The 23402-nt window shown below is 32.8% G+C and overlaps 1 protein-coding gene across 2 annotated transcripts in view; it reads left to right on the top strand.

Annotated features, from left to right (window-relative positions):
- LOC145673240 (uncharacterized) overlaps window positions 1-21868 on the top strand; it is a 129508-nt gene extending 107640 nt beyond the window's left edge. Inside the window, exons 10-12 of one of the 2 annotated variants that reach the window (XM_081742746.1) lie at window positions 2335-2567; window positions 5335-5530; window positions 20019-21868. In XM_081742746.1, coding sequence (XP_081598872.1) covers window positions 2335-2567; window positions 5335-5530; window positions 20019-20212 — 623 coding nt within the window. In that variant the 3' untranslated portion in view covers window positions 20213-21868. The remainder of the gene's footprint in view (window positions 1-2334; window positions 2568-5334; window positions 5531-20018) is intronic. The other variant, XM_081742745.1, reaches the window with a different exon arrangement.
- The last annotated feature ends 1534 nt before the right edge of the window (window positions 21869-23402 follow it).

Below are 23402 nucleotides of genomic sequence, written 5' to 3'. Positions count from 1 at the left end.
CACATTGTCTTTCCTATTATTTCCTTCTTTTCCATTTCATATTTTTCTTTCCTGTTATTTCCTTCCTTATGTTTCCTAACTTATTCTATTCTTCCTTGTCATACCGGAGCCTTTTCTTTCCTTTCTCTTTCTACTGTACTATTCCTGTCATTGATCTTTCGCTTCATTTCCCATCCTATTATCTTCGTTTGTTTTCCTTACTCTTTTTCATTTCCTCTCTCCTGCTTCTTATCAGATACTTGGAAATTAAACTGGAAAGCAATTTTTGACTAGCTACTTCATTAAATCAAATACTATAGATTTTTTAACGTTCATTTTCGAATTTTGAAATCGTCTTTGCGACACCACAAAAGAAAAATGTAACCAGTTAATTGTACATTTACTCATCCATTCTTTTATAAATTAAGCTATATCGCGTCTGAATATTCAGAACAATTGTCATAAGTTGATACTGTTTTTTAAGTAGCTTGCAGGAGTGTTATGGTTAAGGCAGTCTGAAATTGTGCTATGAAAGAAATATAAATATCATTATTTAGCAATCAAATTATTTAATTAGAACATTTTCAAATCATTTGAAGAAATTAAGTGCAAAGGAAAAATAGAAGCAGCACATTAGATATTTGATGCTTCTCTGATTATGTAAACTTTTCGGAGACTTGGGTGTCTCAGAACGTAGGGATCTACTTCTTAAGTCTGTTTTTCTTGCGATTCCGAAAATTATTGGTATGAAAGATAAGCAAATGGAAAACGCAACAAGAAACGTCCTCAAGTTTCAAAAAATATTTTCTATAAAGGGCTCTAAAATTCAGTCTAAATTTAGTGCGTCTGTACCATAATTTTTTCTAGGGGGGGGGGACTATTTATTATAAATTTGAGCTGTTTACCTCTTCTGTGAGGTGATTGATAGTGATCCGTTAAAAAGTATTAAATATTCAACAGTTAATTGACGTTATGGAGATATTAAATTGACCAGTAATTTATAAAAGTGTAGTTTGATATATTAGGGAAAAATAAACATATCTTTTTGAAAACATATTTTCAACACGTATCAGAAATCAAATAGCTTTTAACTTTAAAGTGCTTCAGGATGTACGAGTTATGCAAATCAGAGCTTGGAATTAATTAGGGCTTACTAACTAATGAAGGAATTTCTATATTTTATCTAAAGGAAAAGAAAATCAAAATTTGCATACTTAGAGTACGTTTTTTTTTTTTTTTTTTTTTGGCACGCTTTCCGCCTAAAGGATAGATCTGTCTGTAACGCGTTCTTGCCATGTCACGGTTAAGTTGCGAGTTACAATACGCTACGAAACACAATAAACACCACACCACTTACAAATCACTGTAACACACTTGTTCGCGTGTGGCAACTAAGCACTTCAAATACCCGCCAAACTGCAATGACTTCATTTGATGGATTGGCAGACAACTAACGTCACCTACACGACAAAGCCAATTAGACGCCTATTGGATTAAAACGTTCACGTAAGTGCTAGCAGAAAATACTTTAAAAGCCTACCAAGTGCACTGGCAGGAAGTATGACAAGACAATACAAACGTACATTAGTTTGTGTAAAGCTTTCTCTGAGATAAACATGCAACAATTATGACTGATTTTTGGAGTTTCATTTATGCTTTGACATTTGGTTTACAATCCATTCTTCTTACATTTTACCTCACACAGAAAACGTTTAAGATAAAATTAGAATACAAACTCCTGGACAAAAAAGAAGAATTGGGTATTCGAAAGACTGTAGCGATTAAGAGCCATTACGTGCATTTCTGATAACAACATTTTGGTCTCAACAGTTATATTTGTTATAAGTTCAAGTTTTAATTGCTTCAATGGGTGAAAATAGTGATAGGGTTTTGAAATGTAAACACTTTGGATTTAAATCTTCGTGAACGAATTTACCAACTCCGCTTCTTAAAAATACCTCAAATAATATATTAAATTAATACTTCTCTCATATTACTGCACATTTCTACTTATTGTTTCACAGAACATACACAACCCACTGCTAAAGTATCAGACATATTATTATATTACGCCGACATAAAACAAAGTCCTTGCGGAAAGACTCAAACATCACTTCTACTCATTACTTTGTAAACGTAATACCATCACAACAATTTTGACAGTTAACTAATCGACACTGGTTAGTTCTCTTAAATAATCCGCCTTATATACATATAATTTTAAATAATATTGTTTACCAAACACAACACTTATTTGGCATCTTAATTTTTTTCCTAATGTAAAGTTCCTTTTTAATATATTTTGAATTGTTTTTGTACTCTATATATGTATATATTTTAAATTATTTGTTCCAGGTATATACGATATCTCAGCAGGCCATTTGGTGGCAAGTAGTGAAAACGGTGAAGCTTCCTATCTTTTACTGGACGAACGTGGATGTCCGACAGAGAGCCAAACCTTTCCAGCTCTACAGAAAGTTCCAGAATCTAAATCTCTCTTCTCCCAATTCAGAGCTTTCAAGTTTCCTCGATACCCGATTGTCAAGTTCGACGTTCTGGTTCAGTTTTGTGTACGGGAGTGTCGACCGGTAAGATAATAATAATAATAATAATAATAATAATAATAATAATAATAATAATAATAATAATAATAATAATAATAATAATAATAATAATAATAATAATAAAACTCTTATGTTTAGATTGCATATTTTATGATGCTTGTGGTTTGCTCGGGTTTGATTCCCGGCAGGAACTCGTATAGTTCGTATCTCATGTTAACCTGTAGGTCCACGTCTCATATAGCCTCGCCGCTAAAAGGGACACTAAACCCAAAATCAAATCAAATCTCTTGTTTAGTTCTCCCTTTAGGCATCAGGGGCCGGTAATTCACCCGGAAGATCTTTTAAAACTAATTTTGTAAAATAAAACTATACAAGTTGAGGCTGAATTTTTACAGGTTGAGGACAATCCGTCTCTAAGTTTTACTTTAAAACTGTCTTTTTTTTTTTTTTTTTTTTTTTTTAGGTCAGTAATCTTTTGATTGGGTTGACGCAGTTTTTCTCTCTTCCCTCTCCTGAACCAGACTTTTCACTTCCATGTGCTTTTTCTTCCCTACATATTGTATTTGGTTCACTTGCTATCTTCCTTTGAGTGTTTTTCCTTCTGCTATTCCGTCCATTCTCAAACTCATGATTCTTCCATGTCTTATAAGTCTAATGTGTCCAAGCATCTTATCTCCTTCTTCCGAAACATTCTTCAGTATATTCCTCTTTCCTTCTTCCATTTTCAGTTATCTTTCATTTTACACCCCATCCAATCATCTAATTTTCAACATTCTTCTATAATAACATATTTCGAAAGCAACTGTTCTCCGTTTTTCTTCTAGAGTCCATGTCTCACATCCATATATTATCACACTCTTCATACTTGTCACACTTTTATCAGCCTATTCTTGAGTTTTATGTCAATGTTTTCAGTTAGAAGATTTTGTTTTCCTTCGAATGCCTGACTTCTCTGACTCCTTAACGTTTATTTTATTTGTTCATAAACTTTTTGAGAGAAAAGGTGCATGCAAGGGAATAGTCTCAAAGGGCTGTTTTAAGGAAAATTTCATGTTCATTTTATCTGCTTCAAATTTGTACTTACATTTGACAGTTTGTTGAACTGTTTCATAATACCATTTCTGTCCTCTTTGGATAGCATTTTTAAAAATATAATTTGTTATTTTTAAAGAGTTTGAGCTATATATTTTTCAAAATATTTCTTGAACAGAAAGGAACATTTTAACATGATAAACGTTTTCGTATTAGCAATGTCGGATTTACGTATAAACTAAATAAAACTACAGCTTAGGGATCCCTTCTCTTGAGTGCTCCCGAAAACATTAAGGGAAAAATGGATGTACATTTCAAAAATACAAGATGAAATCAATTACAATAAAACCTATGTAGTCTTACAGCTACAGAATTTTGTGGTCTGTAAGCTCCTGTGGTGTAAGTAATTGGGCCCCCCTCTTACTAGCTTTTTTCCTAAAATATTGTACATTATTAGTTTGCTCCTCTCTGTATATAGGGTATCTATGTTCTGTGTGGATTGGTTGCATGCCAACATGTACCATATAGCTGAAAACTGCAGTGCAGTCAATTTGCCATAAACAAAGAAGAGTTGAACATATAAAAGGCCCCTACCTTCAATAGTTTAGGGCCTCATCAAACCAAAATCTGGCTCTGCGTAGGCCCTATTAGTTCAGCAAAAAATTATACTGATGGAAAAATTATACTGGATTTTTAAAACAAGAATGTTGTCTCTAATACATGTAAATATTTCTGGAACAGGCTACTCGTTAAAATAATCACAGTTGCTACGTTTGCTAGTCATATGAACATATTTAAATGCAAGTGTTAATATTTTATTGAGAATGGTCAATCTTAATTTTCTCCTCCCTACATCAACTGAAGTTATTACCAACAATCGTTAAAATTAATGAATTTTTAGGGGTGTTAAGAACTTTTGTTTCTTCTCCATTCGTTTATGAAAACAAGTCTACTTAAATATCTCTTGGCTTTTCAAAATATATTCGCATTATTAAAATTAAATTTTACTATTAAATATTAAAATTAGATATAGGCCTATATCACTAAATTTAATTTTCACGAAGCAAGGAACATTTAAATAGATTTGAACAAAAAATCAGTAAAATCAAACTATTAAAAGCACTATTTTTCATTTCAAAGAAAAAAGAAAAGTAATTTCCTTATAAACAAGTATGGTGAAGGTAACGTTTAACGTATCAATTGTTAGGATTGACTGTTTATCTATGTTGAACATAAGATTAGTTTTAGACTTAGGTAAATCAAATTTCTGTTTTTAATAATTGAATAGGCTACTACTCCACGTATACCCATCACTCCTGATTAAAACGTAATATTCTATTTAATATACGAGTAACTTAGTCTATACTGTTTCAATCCAAAAAGGGCTAAAATCTGTATCTGAAACATATGTAAATAAATAAATAAATATTTTCACTTAATGATCATTAAAAATGTTTAACAGTGTTAGTAAAAATATGTCCAGTATTTCCGCCCTATTTTTCTTTGCGTTTTTCGAAATATTGCAGAATAGTTTGTGTTGTCGATATGTTCTTTCTTGACAAGGAATACATCTTCAGATCAATTATGACGCAATAGGATCAATTAACGTACTCAGCAAGAACGAAGATTATCTCAAATTCTATGACTAGTTTACTGAATAGTGTTTTGTTTTGCTAGAAAATTAAGCAGAGAAACTATTACATTTTATTTTTATGCCTTGAAAATTTGTAAACGAGTAAATTCTTAATTGGTTTTCCAGGTGGATTGCGGTGGTTATGTATCATATGGAAGAAGACGTAGGGGATTGAATGATTCAACTCTAGATGATGATGACGATGATTCTAATTTCTTGATCTACAGAGACGTTCCACTGGAGAAAGAAATTGTAGTTCACAGTCCCCTTCCTGGTAGTGTAGTACCTGTAGATGGAAACAATAGCATTGTTGTTCTTCATGGTAAGTCCAATTTTTATATATTGCTCTCTCATATTGGGACTTCCTGTTTTAATCCTGAGTCACCTGGGATTGTGGTAGACAATATCGTGTCTGTGTGTTTTCCCCTATTTCCTTCTTCTCCTTTCTTTACACAATCTCTTTTATTCTCTTTAACGTGCTTTTATCATTCATCTCCTTAGTCTACAAACATGACGATAAGCATTTAAAGTACTCTCCGCGTGTTAATGTAATCTTAACGTGTGTTACTTTCTGTCAGAATCGTAAATGAGCGCGCTTATTTGAGCTAGCTCACTAAGGCGCGCTCCTTTTTCGCGAGTTTTATCATAAGCTAACTCGTTTTAAAAATGTGAGCATTGAGTTGACTTTAGCTCGAAATATAGGTGAGTTTGAGCGTAAAACACGCTCAATTTCACGCTCAATACCGGATATTATTATTTTCACAAACTAATGTAATCGTCCACTTGTACGTTTGCTGTTGTTCGATCTCTGAGAAGAGATTTTAAATACTAATTTGTCATTAAACAAATAATGCAGGTTAGGAAGGTTAACGCTAGAAATAAGCTCGAAGCGACTGAAAGTGCATCTATTTCAAGTGATATTTGTTTAGTTGGCGGAATTCATCATATTCTTTTAAATATAAAAATCATCTCGGTATTTTAAAATATTTATTTTCTGAATTTCTTCATATAATAACACAATGTAAGTAGTAGGACAAGATGTTTGACTTTTCCCCTTTTCTTTTGTTTCCATTGTAAATTGAACTTTTAGTCTTCTGGATTAAATAATAATAATAATAATAATAATAATAATAATAATAATAATAATAATAATAATAATAATAATAATAATAATAATAATAATAATAATAATAATAATTATTATTATTATTATTATTATTATTATTATTATTATTATTATTATTATTATTGAAGAAAAATATGCATTCGTCGAATTTTCATTTTTTTACTTTCGAGGAACAATAGGAGAGAAAAATCTATGGTTATCATGGAAAAATCTAAGGGTATCGAGATTTTAACGAATTTAAACGCTTCACGGTCCGTACATACCGAAAAATTGCTTTTTAAAATGTCTATCTGTCCGTTTGTTCATTTCGATGTATGTACATTTGCCTAGATACCTTATTGTTTAGTGCTTTAGCACCAAATTTCAAATGTAAGGTTTTCATAAGATTGTCCAGAAGAGTCTTTATAATTTTCATCCCACCCCCAAAATAATTATAGTTTACTGAATGATGTAAATAAAAAAAATTAGGGTTAAAAAAACCGGCTATAATCATTCTGTTCATATTTTATACATCAACATTTCATTAATAACCATATACTGTGGTATAAGCCATTTTTCAAGGAAAAATCAAAAAGTAATAGTTAGTTTTGGGGGTGATTTATTTTCGTGCTATTTTCTCAAATATGGTTGACGCAATTTCGTTCATAATTCATAAAGTGTACTATATTATTAGAATGTGACAAAAACGAAATGTCCAAAGACGAGACATACACCAATTGATATATATACGTATTGAACAAAATAATATGTGTGAATGAAAAACTCATGCGTAATTTCCGAAAAATGGAGAAAACTAATTAATTTGTAAACCTAAAAATTGTCGCTGTACGAGAACCATTCTATTTATTGAACTAAAACTGATACTGAACTATATTCTCAATCTCTTCATTATGATAGTAGGAAGACAACAGCACAGTATGATTAATGAGATACGTATAGCCTAAAATTATCACAACATCTGAAATTTTAATCTCTTTTCGACTTAATATTGTTCAAATATAAAGCATATACAGTCGAAAGGTAAACATCGAGTGAACAAGATAACATGTTTGAAGGTAAATTCTAATGTGTAGTTCTCGAGAAAAAGAAAAAGAAGTAACTTTTATGGCGCTAGAAAAAAAAGTCATTCGTTTCAAATAATAATTAAGAGAAATTGATTAAGAGAACAATTACTAAAAGAAATTGTTATATTAGACCTATTTGTGTACTGTATAGGTAACAAAATACAATGTTAACTAACAGATTCTTGTCATTTCCTAACGATAACACACATACTTGTAAATGTTTCACTAATAACCTGATAATATGGCAGAACTATTATTTAAAAAAAATCCACATGGAAGACTCTTTGGGGGAATTGGGGGGAACAAAATTGGAAATAGTTTGGGTGTATGTGTCTGGTGGAAGTAGCAAAATTTTCACCCGTTCTTGGTTGGATATGTTTGTATTTTTTGTGAAAGAATGATAGGAAAAGGTTTTTAAAAAATAGAAGTTAAAAAGCAAATGAATGAAGCAAATGTGGTTGGCACTTCCTTTAATACAGCTCAGTTGATCTTATCACATAACTGAATTTGACACTCAACAAACTTGGGAAAATTTGATAACAAGAGGGAAATTTTTGAGTCACTTGAGGAAAATTTTCTTAAGGAATTCTACGAACACTGTTGTGGAGACGCCGAATTCACTTAAGTAGAAAACAAGTTTTAGCTATATATTACTGCTTTTGGTCTATGAAGATCAGCGTTGAAACCGGAAATGATTGATACCACTTCAGGTTTGAATAGCGAGTTTTGCAACCTATTCTTGGGAAACTAAACTTATCTCAAAAATCGTTTCTCGCTATCTATTACTGCTTTGTTCTTATACCTGTCGACAGAGAGACGAACAGACGGATGAAGATAGTCATGTTGTAAAATTTCCCATACTTAGCATAATTTGGACAGCTAAACATGAACCAATAAAACATGACATCCATAGCGCATTATACAAGTGCATTAAACATAAGTATAACGTGTACTATGATACGTTTTGTTTTGAAGGGTGAAAACAAAAGAAGTCAGACGTCGGTGGAGACATTGCTTTCACATCCTTCCTGCACTGTACAAGAAAACCAACTATTGACACTGTGGTCAGTACCCACATGTTATCTCTGGTGGGTTATTCTTATCAAAATAAACCTAACAAACTTAATCAAGTAGGTCCATTGTTAATATATTTGCTATGTATGATTTGTAATGATCAAGCGTATTTATTTGGTCTAAACAAAATTGTGTTCCTGAAACTAAAAGAAAAAAAAACTCAGAAGCTTGACCAAAGTTGTTCGATAATTTTAAAGAAACCCTTTTTTTTCTGTATAATTGGAAGTCAAACACAGGTACTTTTCAACTATGAAGGGAGTACATAAACAGTTACTTCATGTTTAAATGTCAGATTCGGAGGTTTTTGCTCCTTTCCCTTCCTTAAAGTTAATGTGACGTCCGAGTGTAAATATTGATTTAAAGCTCTGTATCATCTGCTGCCCTCGTACGTATATAAGTATTTGCTAAAATAAACTAGCCAGAAAATCGTTAACATCGGACTCTGCTGTTACAGGATAGTTTGTTCGTTGCTTGCGCCATCAAATAGCATCGTGGAGATTCATCATAAGTAAACGGAGTTTCTCGTTTGAGATCGTGTCTGTGTGGGCGTTGAGATGAAGTTATTGGTGGGCGGGTTCTCTCTCTCTCTATCTCTCTTTCTCTCCCCGTAGCCTGAAGTCACTCAAGAATCAAAATAAGTAAACAGCTAATGCCTTTATATTTCAAGTGTGCCCTCGGAAAATATGTGAAACATACTTTGGCCCCACCCCCGCCACCTTTTTACGGAGGAAACTTCTCTTTCCTTTGGGGAAAAGAAGTGAATGACCTCGACTGTGTTGCCAATTTGTCATTCAGTCGTATGATCTTGACAAGTGAAGATCGTAGGGCTACTTAGGATGGCAAACTAGAGAGTACACAGGGAAAATAGTGAAATAATTCATTGTGACAACGCTTTCGCATTCAACAATTGAAAGATCTCGGCCAGAGCAACTTTCCCTCCTCTTTCGAGGGAGGTACAGGAAAATATACACCGACAACAGCGTCAGCAGAGGCACAGTTGAAATAGAAAGGCTCTACTTAAATACTTTCTTCTTTGTCTTCTTCTTGCTTTTTAACTAATTCCATCCGGTATCCATTAAAAGAAAGGAAAGAAAAAGTATTGTAGTCTCAGTGAATATTTTGAGATAGATAGTCTTACAATAAATATATTAGTTTCCGTTTGCTTTGTTCAATTAGAAAATTAAGATTAAGACATATTTATAATAATAATAATAATAATAATAATAATAATAATAATAATAATAATAATAATAATAATAATAATAATAATAATAATAATAATAATAAACTGGTCTTAAAGTTTAAGGCGAGTTTAAAATAGTGCTAATCGCCAATAGATGCAGCACGTTACCATATCTTTCTAATATATTTTGGTAGGGAGTGCAAAATCAGAAGATCGATTTCGAAACTTGATCCAAAATCAAACTAACTCAATAAATCAGAGAATAATCCGTGCAATTTTTTGATATCTTTTTCTTATATTACTGAAAAAAAGTTTAATTATTTTGACCACGTTTCTGGAAATTAAAACTGAATACTCACAATAGTGAATAAAACAAAATCATTTTTAAAATTGCACAAATTATTATCTGAATACGTACTCAAATTGTCATTCGGCAAATTTTGCAATATTTATTCTTGAATTTGATGGAATTATTGTGAATATAGTCGCTCTTTACAAAATACATTGGAAGAGTTAGGGTAACATGCTGCCGTCTTTTGGTGATAGTCGAACCTTTTCACTGGCCTTAAATATTGCAGAAGTGGAAAAGATTAGGATCAGTGGAATAACACATTGATCACCACCTTTGTTTGGCTCGTTGTGGTTTCAGGCTCGACTCTTGCTTTGAATCAAGCCTCGATTAGGCTGTTTATCATAACAAAAGGATTTATTAAAAATCTCATAGTAAACTTTCTTGTTATCTTAAGTTTTTACTCAACTCTACATATAAATCTATGTCATGGACATTGGTGGCTCGCAAGGGAAGTCACAAACATATCTTACACAAAAATTAGGTTATTAGATATTTCCTCTGCGTAGCTTGTAGCGTTAAGGTTGTAATTTTTATCGATGTGATTTCCATCACGAACCGTCACTGACCATACGCTAAGTAGATAGCATTTCTGCCTTTAGTACGCAAGGTTTGGATTAGGGATGGGCAAAACCAGTTTTTATAAAAAACGGAAACCGGTTTCTAGAAACACCGAAATTCAAAAACCAACATTTCGGTTTTCTCCAAAAACCGGCTCGGCTTTTACCGAAACCGATTTGGGTTTTCTCCAAAATCGGTTCGGTTTTTCACCGAAACCGGTTGTTTTTCGCCGAAACCGGTTTCGGTGAAAACTTTTGGAAAACACATAAGACTATTTCTGTGGAAACGGAATCAGTTTCCGAACAACGATACACTATTCTGGTCAGAAATAGAACCAATTTTGGAAAGAACCAGAACCGATTTTTGGAGAAAACCGAAACCGGTTTCGATGAATAAAACGAACCGGTTTCGGAGAAAAGCGAAACCGGTTTCGGTGAAAACCGGTTTTCGGAAAATTTCAAAGAACGGTTTCGGTTTTTCTAAAAATCGAAAAACCGGTTTTTGTGCCCACCACTAGTTTGGATTCGAATGCCAGTGGAAGCTTGTAGTTCGGATTATATTTAAAGCTTTAGATCATTTCAGAATGCTCGGTGATAAGTGTGGAATATGCAAGGAAATGAAAAGCATCCTTTGCATACAGGTCTGGAATAATTGACTTCTGTCGTTACACACGATTCACTGTACAATTTTAAAAAAATGAAAACTAAATTTTTTTTTACTACAGTATTGGCATACACAGAAATCTATCAAAAGGGGGCTGCATAATATATTGATCAAGGAGGGTGTGAAACCCTGGATCTGCCTCCCTTGAGTACATCACTGCTACAATCACATTAAGTTAGTATGGAAGTAATTACTTACTTATTAGATCCTATGTTGGCTCATTGCTAACAACCGTCGGGATCAACGTAATGAAATAACTTTAATGATCACTATTACAGATGACTACTACTAAATTTACTAATTTTATGTAAGGTAACTGCAGGTATATACACCAGTGCAGCTAAATACTCCAAGTGTTCAGTACTGGGACGTTTCCGACGAAATCTGCTTGAATACGCCTATAATATGTGTCATGGTCTTGGACAAGTCCGATTTGACGAATATGTTTGACCTTCCCAGGCCATGGGCAATGCAGTATTGTGATAAGTTATACGATCAATATGTATTACTCTTCTAACCAAAAATTTATATAGTTTCCTTTTAAACCATTGTTTCCTAGGCTGCAGATGTTGATTATACTAGTAGTCCAGCTAAATGTAGCTATCATAAGAAACTGGTGATCGGTGTGCACACACCGTGGACAGCTCAACCTGAGGAACAACATCTCTTTGTGTCCATACGGTGGACTGCCGGGCACCCTAGTATAGTACACCGTACATCTGTAGTCCACGATGTGGGCAGCACAGTAGTCGAAGTGTTAAACGATATTTTCTTTGTGTGTGTGTTTTCGCACTATATTTTTGGCTCGAATTATTGTTTAATACTCATAACTATGCGTATTAACCTTAATCAATAATTAGAAAAACGTCACATGGTAAGGGCATGAGTTTTTTCAGGTGCTTTTCGTGAAAGAATCTGCATCTTAATCTCCACTAGATGGTGCCTAAATAGGTTACCGGATTTTTGTTTTAATGAATTTCTCTCGAAATCCGAATTTCTTCCGAATTTTACATTCTCGGTGCTATTCGAAAGCAAGAATTATTTCAAATACGAAGATGTACTGATCATGAATCTAAGATAAAGGGTAGTTCTCTCCGTGAAAGCCTAACATTTCTTTAAAATCGTGTGATTTCCGGCTGATTTGGAAAGGATTAAACATTTATCTGTTTATGTATCTATATTTGTATACATTAAAAATGTGACTTTCCGCTCAACGTAAGTACTATTAATGCTCCGAACTTCATTTACTTAGCTTGTTCATAATTAACATAATTACATATGATAGTTCGTCATAAATAACGACGAAGTTTGCCTGTGTGAATTCTGCTTCTATAACGCATTCTGTTTTAAAGATATAAGAGGTATCATGAGCGCTGTTATAATTTTTACGTAGGGAAAACGATTCAGTTTAGCAAAGCAAAACATTATTCTCCCTTATTGCATCTTAGTGTCTGTCCTCCTTGTGGTGGTTGCACTTCCATTTTATTATGATAAAAATGGGAAATTTTAATGAAACTTTACTCGGTTTTTAAGTGACTTTAGTTTCTCGTATAACGTAAAGTAACATTGCAGAATTTTCAATAATTTTATAGCAGAAATATAAAGAGTGAGCTCCCTACAAGCCTCTCCCACGGATAACCATGGAAATATAAATACTGAATTCAGAACTTAGTATACTGAGAGAAAGATAAATTTGTGACCAATATACAAAATTACATTCGGCTTATTCGGACATAGCGATTCTCTTGTAGACAGATTTCTTACGAATCGGTTTCCTATTTTGAATGATCTTTAAGAATATGTTTATATTAAGGATTCTTATTCATAATCAACAACTGGCATCATAGGAAGATAAAAATCGAGATTTAAAAGAGAAAATAAGATATTTTTGAGAGCAGAAATTCTAAAGAAGGAAGTTGAATGATTTCGTAGAATAAGAACTTTGACCTTTTTTCTGTAGAAAACGAGGAAAAATAAAGTTTCTGTCATTTTCTCCAAGTCTCTGAAGATAGAGTATTATTCCATATTAAATTACAATAAGTTTCGGATAACAAAGACGTTTGGTACTTCAATCGATTCTTCCATTGTAAGCATCACTAAGTTTGTTATTATTCGACCATCATCAACAGTTTACCAGGTAGCAGATATACCTTGGAATTTGAATTTGTATAATTTACTTGTTACATGATAGGATCTTCAATACATAAATCTTATTTTAAATAGAAAAAGCTGGACACCTATTTATACACTTTTTTTTTTTAAAAAAAAAAAAGAACTTTAGGATTTTAAATAATCCTAGTTAGACTTTCTGTTATAGTTAATGGAGAAGTTACTCCAAATTCTTTACTGAAAAAAAGTTAACGATGTGTTGCCCAAACATAAATTTGTTGTCTCAATATTGTTTAAGTATGTTACTCATGAAGGTTCTGTAAGATATATTAACTTTCGTGGAGGTACTGTGACTTAGTTATATATAGTTTGTTCGTTTGTTTAGTTAAGTCTACTGTTGAAGTTCAGAGCTCCTTTTCAGCACTGAGGCTATATATGAGACGTGGATCTACAGTCTGAGGTGGAATCCGAACCGTGATGCGAGCGATCCCTGGTTCTATCCTAGGTGAACCGGGGTTGTGGTGGATAACTTTTTGACCATTTTCTCAAGACTTCCTCATTTCCAAAATATTCTTTTTCTATCAAGTGTTTCACAAACATTCACTTTCATTAATCACCTAACTCCTTCAACCTAAGGGGCATAACCGTAGGACGTCAAATTATAAATTTCATTCTATCGCTTTCTTGCTTCCAACATCATGATTGAGCAGCACAGACTAACTATATGAATAGAGTTTTTTCACCTTGTAAGATACCATTTCCGGTGGAAATTAAAAGCGCGTTTCATCAACAGATATGACAGCTTATTTCATATCTACAGACATTTTTTCAGGCCCTTGACTAAGAGGATACTGCTTAATCTTTTCCACAACTTAACAACACGCAATTACATCTATTTTCGTGATTAACTTAGAGAGAAGCCCATGAAAGATAAATATTTCATATATGTTCAGAAAAATTAATATTTGAAAGTGAAGAATATAACAAATATCAAATGGATGTTGAAAATACAACTTCAATATGAATGCAATATGTAATTTTTTTGTTGTTTTCCCGTTCTGCTTTTCTATTTGATAATGGACACACTCGTCTCCTTCTAGGTGTCCATACATTCTAATAAAACCCCATTCGTTCTTTCAGTAGTCCGTCTTGTATGGTTTTGTTTCTTTGCTGTTACAAAGTGCGGATGAAGTATTTCTTCTATTGCTAATATAAACCACTATTGTCATTTATGATTGCACTCTTCCCTTTTTAAAGATTACTATTCACAGAAGATAAAACGATAACAATGTTTGGTATGTGTCAAAAGTATGATCTTCATATACTATTAGGAAAGGTTAAACAATATATTAAACATGGAGCACGGAGCTCAGTGATAGAGCATTCACCTCTGGTCTGTGGGGTCCCTGGTTCGATCTCAGTTTGCGCCAAGTCGGCTTTATAGTGGACAAACATCGTGTTCATGGATTTTCTCGAAGTTCTTCCGTTTTCTTCCACTTTCTTCATCCAACTATTTAAATCATTCTCATAATCACCGTCTCCTTTAGCCTACCTAGCATAACCGTGGGAAGTAAACTGAAACAATTCATTTCATTTTCAATATGTAAATAAATTTACGCTCATTTGATTCATTTGCGTCTATCGTTATTAGGCAGTTTAAAATCTAAATACTATTTTTTTTAGAAAAAATACTTTTTACTTTTTCTGTTGAACGTAAAATAACTGGATATCCATATATTAAAATACACGTATTTACAGATAATAATGACATGATATCTATTTGGTAACAGGATGACAGCGTCAATCTGATAAAACTATCTATTCGATCAAAGTACGATTCTGATATATCCAGTTACCGATGTTTGGTATCCCATAATCCCATTGTATTTATTGACGGCGCATTTATGATCTCTGGACCTGTCACAGGTGCTCTATATTTATATCTGGAATCTGCGCTGACCATTCCAAGGTGCACACAAGCCAAAATCGATAATAGGCAATGACTTGTTGAAATATTCCAGTTTTCTATTGATTCATGAACGAACACATACATAAACGAGCGCGTAGCGAATATGGATTAAAATAAGTTTTTTTCATATTTCTGAGGGAAAAAAGTTGTTATCCATATAGACATTTGAGAGTTGAATTCAAATATAAGTTTAATTTTCTGCATAGGGAGAAGTTTTCCAGCAATTTCTAGTAATTCCACTAATTATACTGTAATTTGAAACAAAATGAAATGAAATCTTTCAGTTTAACGTTCCACGATTATTCCCTTTTGAGTAAGGGAAACTGATGATTAAGGCAAATGAATGATGATGGAATAATTGGTGGAATAAGAATGTGGGAGAAAACAGGAGTATCCCAAGAAACCCACCGACACGATATTGTTCACCACAAACTTAATTGGCTAGGGATGGGATCTGGAACCGCACACACCAGAGTTAAGTGCTCCACTACTGAGCCAGCGAGTCCCCGATATACTGTAATTTAAACCTATGGATAATATGAATGGATAATAAGGAATTTAAAGGAACAATTCCAACTGTGAAATCAGAATTTTGCTCTCAGGTATAGTTTTCCAGCGATTTCCAGTAATTATAGCAATTATAACTTTAAAATATGGATAATATAAATAGATAACGAGAAATTTAGAGCGGTAAATTTAAATCTGAAATCAGAATTTTAGTTCAGGGATAGTTCTCCAGTAATCCCAGTAACTCTAGTAATTTATAATTTGAATACACAGAGAATGTGAAGTCATCAGTATTTGCAGCGATAGTGGATTTGTGGAAAGAGTTTGTCCCCATTACTTTTTGCATTTCTGACTTTTTTCTTAGATGTTGACATCAGAGTTTAGATAGGATGCATCGGACAATTACGGAGAAAAACTTTATAAAGATATAGCCAACATGGAGGAACAATATGAAGGGAACTGAATGACAACAATGCTAGCAAAGTATTGTTTGAATATAATTCGGGATAAAAAGGACACTTAGTACAAAAGGAGAAAATAAGACATTTTGCTCAAATTTTGTCTATTCATTGTAAATATTTCTTTACGATAACCACTAAAACTGAATACATGTGTTCACCAGTGCCGTAATTTGTGAGGGAGGTTAGCAGGTGGGCAACTAACCTCTTTTAAACTACCACCATTCGATCGGGGGTTAATTCAAGATAAAACTTTATTATTCCGTATGATACGGTACGAGCATACATCTGTAAATGAAGCATGAACTAGATTTACCATATCACAAAAACAACATAAAAATCTATTAAATGAAACGAAAATGTAATTTGGACTCATTTCACTATATGTCTACTCTTGGGCCTCCAGAAATAATATGTACTTCTTAAGCCTGTAAGTTGTGTCAAGTATTGTACTCTCAGTTCAACTTGTAAAGCATGGAATGGGCCCACCAAATTATTTTCAGCCCAAAAGAACTGAACATAATTTAAAATACTGCTGCTGCTTTATTGTCTGAAAAAAAATTATTTACTTAAGTTAAAGCATAAATGTAATCTGTTCCCTACTTTAGTAAAACGACTCTCTGGCCCTTAGAAGTAATAAAAAAGTTAAGGTTTTACACTTTATGGAGGCCCAAATTTCATATTTCACATGTTTCTAATAAAGACCAACTTTATGTTTTTCCAGGCAGGTCAAATAGTGATTTTCGCTCCCCTCTAAGGGAACTTCCAAGTTACGATGCTTATGTTTACCTATGTATCTAGATTTTAGCAGTTAATTATTCTAAATGATTATTTACAAAGAATAGACAGAATTTGAATAGAATATCTTATTTCTTCTTTTTGTAATGAGTGTCCTTCCTGTCCTAAATTACACTCTAGCAGTACTTTTCTAATATTGTGGCATTAGTTTTCCTTTATACTTTCTCCATGATAGTTGTATCTTTATGAAATACTTTCCCGTGATCTTCGATACATCACCACAACTTTCTAGAAAGAAAACCAGATTTGAGTCCCTGAAATGTACTTTCCAGAATATGTTGCATCATGAATCTTTGTAATCTTTGATCATTACTAATTCATCGATTCTTTGTATTTGGAATCTCATCTATTTATAAGGATGTGGTAGTTCATTGCAACATACCATGCTTGGTTTTCTTTGTTACGTGTGCTTCTAGCCTTTGATCTTATTGAAATAGTCGAATCTGAGGATCTATAAATATATCTTCTTTCATTTTAACCTCTGATAGACGAGGAATTTCGTCAGAAGAATATGCAAAAATTATGCGTATTGGACCCATAGCCTTTACAACCATTATTTAATTAGGTAAAGATACAAGAAGCATATTTTCACACAAATAAATAAATAAATAAAATAAAAATAAAAAATAAAGCAGAATTTCCCGATGAACATTTTAAAATTACTGTACTGACATTATTAACTTAGAAATATGCTGAATATAAATACGGAAAAGGGAATTCATAAAAAAATACTACATACATACATTTACATTGTCTTTGGATCTCCAAAGAATCTATGTCAATTTTAAGTTCGTACAAATCGATGCTTTCTTACTATAACTTTAAGGTTAACACCCCACACTATCTGAACAGTAAAGTCAACATCTAGGAAAGAGTCAGAAATTCAAAGATAATGTTTACCAACTCTTTCCACAAATTCACAATAATAATGATGACTCATCCGTGTGTTCAAATTGTAAATCACTAGAGTTATTGGAATTACTGGAGAACTTTCGCTGACAGTGAAATTCTTATTGCAGATTAGAATTTACAGCTGCAAGTTCCTTATTATTCATTCACATTATCAATATCTTTAAATCATAATTGCTGGAGTTATTGGAATTACAAAATTGCTGGAAAACTATACTTGACAGCGAAATTCTGATTTTAGATTTGAATTTACCCCTGTAAACTCCTTTTTGTCAATTATATTGTCCATAGGTTTAAATTATAGTTTAATTACTGGAAATTACTGGTAAACTGTCCCTGACAGCGAAATTCTGATTTCAGTTTTGAATTTACCGTAATGAAATCTTTTGAAATTACTGGTTTTCATCCCAGAAATAGAACTCTTGTAACATAGTGTAATTAGGGAAGTCTTAATCTATACTACTAAATGATTTCTTAAACTCTACGAATCCTAATGAACGGACTTTCCGCAAGCAATTCCAACAGGTAATTAGAAGTGAATTCCGCGATGTAATTTATCTAATTTTTTTTACACTATTAATTTTGAAGTTTTTTGATATCTCTATCGGCAGACTTTTCTGCCTTTTATAACCAAAACCAAGATTTCACATCAAAAATTGAACAGTTATTTAGTTACTTATAGAGTTTTGTTATAAACACACGGAATTAATAGATTTAACTCAGTGTGAACGATAACTTTTAGGATGAAGTGAGGTACTAAAAGTTCCTGGAGTGGACTCATAGGTGAGTGTATTGGCGCAGTTAGTACTTTATTCGGGAGGGCTATCCACAACACGGGGAAGCGGGAGGGAAATTGCCACATAAGTTTGAGAATTAAATATATTTTAATCAATTGCCTACTAATATACTATGAAAAAACAAACAAACGTGAAACTCGTATGTTAGTGGAGGATCTTACCCCTCCAGGCAAATCTGAAATGACGCTCCTGCAAGCACACGTTGAATATTTGTAATCTTATTTCAACCTAACTGATTTCAGTTTAGAAAAAAATGCAAATATTCAGTTTTATCTGTGTATGTTTTTACCTGAAAGAAAATGTTAAGACACTTTGAAGCTGAAATATACTGATTGCTGTTTTAATGGCAAGAATTACAGACTGGTGAATCTTAATGTAATATGATACACACACTACTATAGGAGTGAATATAACCTTTTATTCTATTCATAGAAGAAAAAGGAAGCATCCTCTTGACCTACCTACTTTCCCGGGCTACTTATTCCCCTTTCTTGAGTTTCTTTAATTCAAATATTTGCCTTTCTTTATAATTAAACGATGTAAATATTCCTTTGCTATAGTAACTAAAGTCCCGATATGTTGTTATCCGTGTAAAATTGTGTGGAACACCAGTTTCGCTTATCAGTTCCTCTTAGGTTTAGTGTTACTGATCACGGCCGACTTGAATTACAACCAACAACAGTCGAAAGTATGACAGGAGAAATGAATAAAAGTAACAACTAAGAAAAAGAAACAGAAGAGTAGAATGGACGAAACAAAGAAAATAAGAACGCAGTTCTTACATGGAATGAAATTTGACAAATACAGTATTATTTCTGAACAAAGAGCATATGAAAATGGAAAGTTAATTACATTCTTAAAAATGGTAAGAACGATTATTGTTGTACGTGGAATGCGAAAAACTAACAAATTTATTTCGGGGGATCTTGAGCCCGATAGCCCCCTAAATACGCCATTGGATGAATGCGTAGCGTAGCAATCATGTTTAGTAAAAACCTATTTTATTTAAAGGAAAAAGTAATTGTGTTTATTAATAAAACCAGTGTGTTGGCTTTAAATTTTTGATAAATGTGGTGAAGGCTGGAGAATCTTTGGACAATTGTAGGAAGTTAAAAGTTTTTAGGCTAAATGTTTCTGTTAATTGGTGTAATTGAGATATTTTAGTTTAAGAGCTTTTTTTTTTTTAATTTTTGAAGGTACTAATAAATGCTATATTAACCTTTCTTCTTTGTTCTCTTTGTAGAGAATGGTCTGTGCATTGAAAATGATGCTCTTATTGGCATCATCGTCTCATGGATTGTTCTTCAGCTGAGTCTCATTATCGTGTGCGTGCTTTGCATCAGGATATACAGAGACAAATGGAAGTTGCACCAAAAGCTTGATGAATCCAGTGTCAGAAGAGTACATTGGGCGGAAGATATGACTACCCTTCGATAGGTAGAATTAGTAATGGAATCCATTACTATTGACCTCGCGCAGAACAAGATAGTGCGACATGTTTTAATATAGACACCGTTTACTTACAAATTATTAGTGTTCAGCTATCACCCAAAGCTGTAAACAATAGAAAGTGTTGTTTCAGCACAAAAAGAGACAGTTTTTTAAAAATATTTATTTACGTGTAAATCATATGAAAATATGAATTTCATGCATTCTAGCTAAAATTATGAAGTCATATTTTCCTCATAGTTGTTTGTTTCTCAGTGTATCGTGAATTTAAAGAGATTCGATGAACATTTTGTGACTATTTTAAAAGCCAGAAATTAACATTTAGTTGTCATGTTTTGTGAAGGTGGTTAAAATTTTGGTTTATTTCAGTTGTGTTCCATGGAAAATTTACTTCACTTTTAATTAACAGAAGTTAAACTGAAATAACAAACTTTATTCTAAATTTGCATTTCGTTTCTTAACGCTGAGTTTATATCTATATTTAGTTAATGGACATTGTGGAACCCAGTTCATTGCCACGGTATGTGGGATTGTGGACAACATTACGATACTTTTAGACTCTCTCGTTTCCTTCTATTCCATTTACTTCTCATTATTCAAAATACATATCAGAGCCAATTTTTCATAATTTAGTTGCATTTTTCATTTCGCCCCCTTTTGCCTATAGGCCATATACGTGAAATGTTAAACTAAAGATTTTCATTTTCATGGCACATACTATTCAATTTTGCACTTGACTTATAACAAACTTAATAGAAGTTCGCGTTAGGTTTGGAAAATTAAAGTATTTAAATTGCTTACAGTTAGATTTAGTGTTAAATTGGTTTACAGCAGAGATGTACCGTGTAACAGGAATTTGGAGTGTTAGTTTATTACATCATGTGACAGTCTTTCAAAGATTTGCTGCCAATAACTGTGGTTCTAAATTAGTGAATATAGTAATTTTCATCCAGTTTAGGACAGTGATTATTTATCAGGTATAATATGTATTTCGTTTGTGTGATTTCTTCCAATGAGTTTGCTTATCATAAAGTTTTGAATATTTCTTTCAGAGATAGTTGCAAATTTTGTTCCTACTTTCTTCTTTCTGTTCGTGATTATTGTAAGTATGCTCATTCTTATTGCAAGTATGTTCAACTAAAGCACTAAATAATATCTAATCAACTTTTTCTAGCAATGTATTTGTCTAGAGTTGGCAGTACAGTTCTGGTAACAAATGCATAAAATTTGGTATAGTAATATATTACTTCTTCCTTTTTTCTACCGTGCTAAATAAAATGTTAGAAAATTTTCAATGAACTACCTAAAAACATAGTAAAATAATGTTGTCACTTTATCGTTGTAGTAGGTTTAGGTTATCACTTAGTGTCAGAGAGCTTATAATCTGATTTTATGAATTGCAGTATATTACCTTTTTACGTCGTCTAGTAACAAACATAAGCCAACTTCAACGGCAACACATTATTTTCATATGTTTTCCATACAACTATTCTAATAATTTAGTTAATTGAATATAAAGAAAAGGCAATAGTACTCTTGCTACTCTTTAGTATTAACTGTAAAAGTTGAAATTACCAATTTGCTGTAAGCTTGAAAACTTGCTTGAATGATTGAACAAATTTAAAATTTTACAATAAACAGTATTACTAGCGTTTTAACAAAAATAAAAAAAAGTCTAAATATCATACATATACCGATCGATAGACCTTACTGAGTAGGAAAAAAATGATGAAAAAAATTCATGCAAGAAAATTGAAAGAAAAGTAAGTTTTAAAGTTGAAGCTGAACCAAACACACGCCATCTATTAACGTGAAACCGATACTGAAATATACTCTTATAAAGCTCTTCATTATCATACTAGCAAGACAACAGTACATTATATGGGAAATGAGATATAGCCAAAAATTATGATTCACTCTTAATCTTTATTTTTTATTTAACTAAAATATTGTCCAAAGACGAGATACATATTGTAATGCCTTTGAGATAGAGTCAATAACGGTCCGGATGTTTTCTCCTTCACCAGTTTTATTACAAAATTTAAACACAAATATCTGAATTTACAAAGAACAATTTAATTAAGTCTGTCCTTCTAAGCGACCAAGATGAAGGAGAAAGGTGTTTTGTATGGTGTGCCCCTTTTACTCAAAGCAGCCTCCAGAGCACCTGTAGGATTTTAGGTGAGCCTTGCGGGGAACCTCTTCAGCCCAAAGCAGCTTCACGAGGTTTGGTTGTAGTTAGCATTCCCTAGTCCAAGGCGACCTCAGGAGCGGATGTTGGTTATTTGATCAGCGATCAAACTGATAGCTGATTCCTCTTCAGGTTGCGCATTTATAGATAGTCTCCTGGTGACTCGTTCCTGCTCGGGCTCCGTCGTCTTGGTTTCGTGTCTTCTTTGTTGTAGTTATTCGTCTGCTTGTTTGTAAATAGTAGCACGTGTTGTGTTGACACGTGCTTACGCTGAAGGTGGGGATCCTTACAATAATAACTAATAGATCATATCGAGCTTAAGAAAATTACATGTATTCTGATGCGTAGTTTCCGAGAAAATCGACACAAACGAATTTCTGTGGCGCTAAAAAAAAGTATACCGTTTGTTTGCCAATAATAATTGATAGCTCTGCTGGAACAGACTGTTCATGGTTACATTTATGTACTGCAGATATATGTAAAAATACTCTGTTAAATATCAGATCGTGGCTTATTCTAACAGTAATACAGACATCCCTATTAGTGACACACATACTGTATTTTCTAGATAATGACAAAAGGGAGCAAATAGACTTCCATTTAGTACGTTTAAGAGCAAATGAGAACCTCGCTGGACATTCAACAATATTATTGGAGTTTAGCGAAAAACAAGTGCAAAGATAAAACAAAGAGCAGTGAGTAGACTCCATTGAGCTAAACAAGAAAATATGGGTAAATGTAAATTCTTATCTGTAATTTTTGAGAAAATCGATAAAATCTAGTTTCTTTTCTGTAAATTTAGAAACGTACGCTCTACAATAATCACGCCAGTTTATTGCGGTGAAACTGAAGGTGAGATATTCATTAAGGGGGCAGACTACTAAATATTTTTCAAAAGCTGACAATTTTAATTTTGCCCGTTTTTGGTAAGTGGAAAGAGATAATGAAATGTAACTTATCACAATAATAGATAATATTATTCTACAC

The sequence above is a fragment of the Thermobia domestica genome, chromosome 16 (genome assembly GCF_964235325.1).
Source record: "Thermobia domestica chromosome 16, izTheDome1.hap1.1, whole genome shotgun sequence".
Taxonomy (NCBI): Eukaryota; Metazoa; Arthropoda; class Insecta; order Zygentoma; family Lepismatidae; genus Thermobia; species Thermobia domestica.
This window is presented reverse-complemented; position numbering and strand designations above follow the sequence as displayed.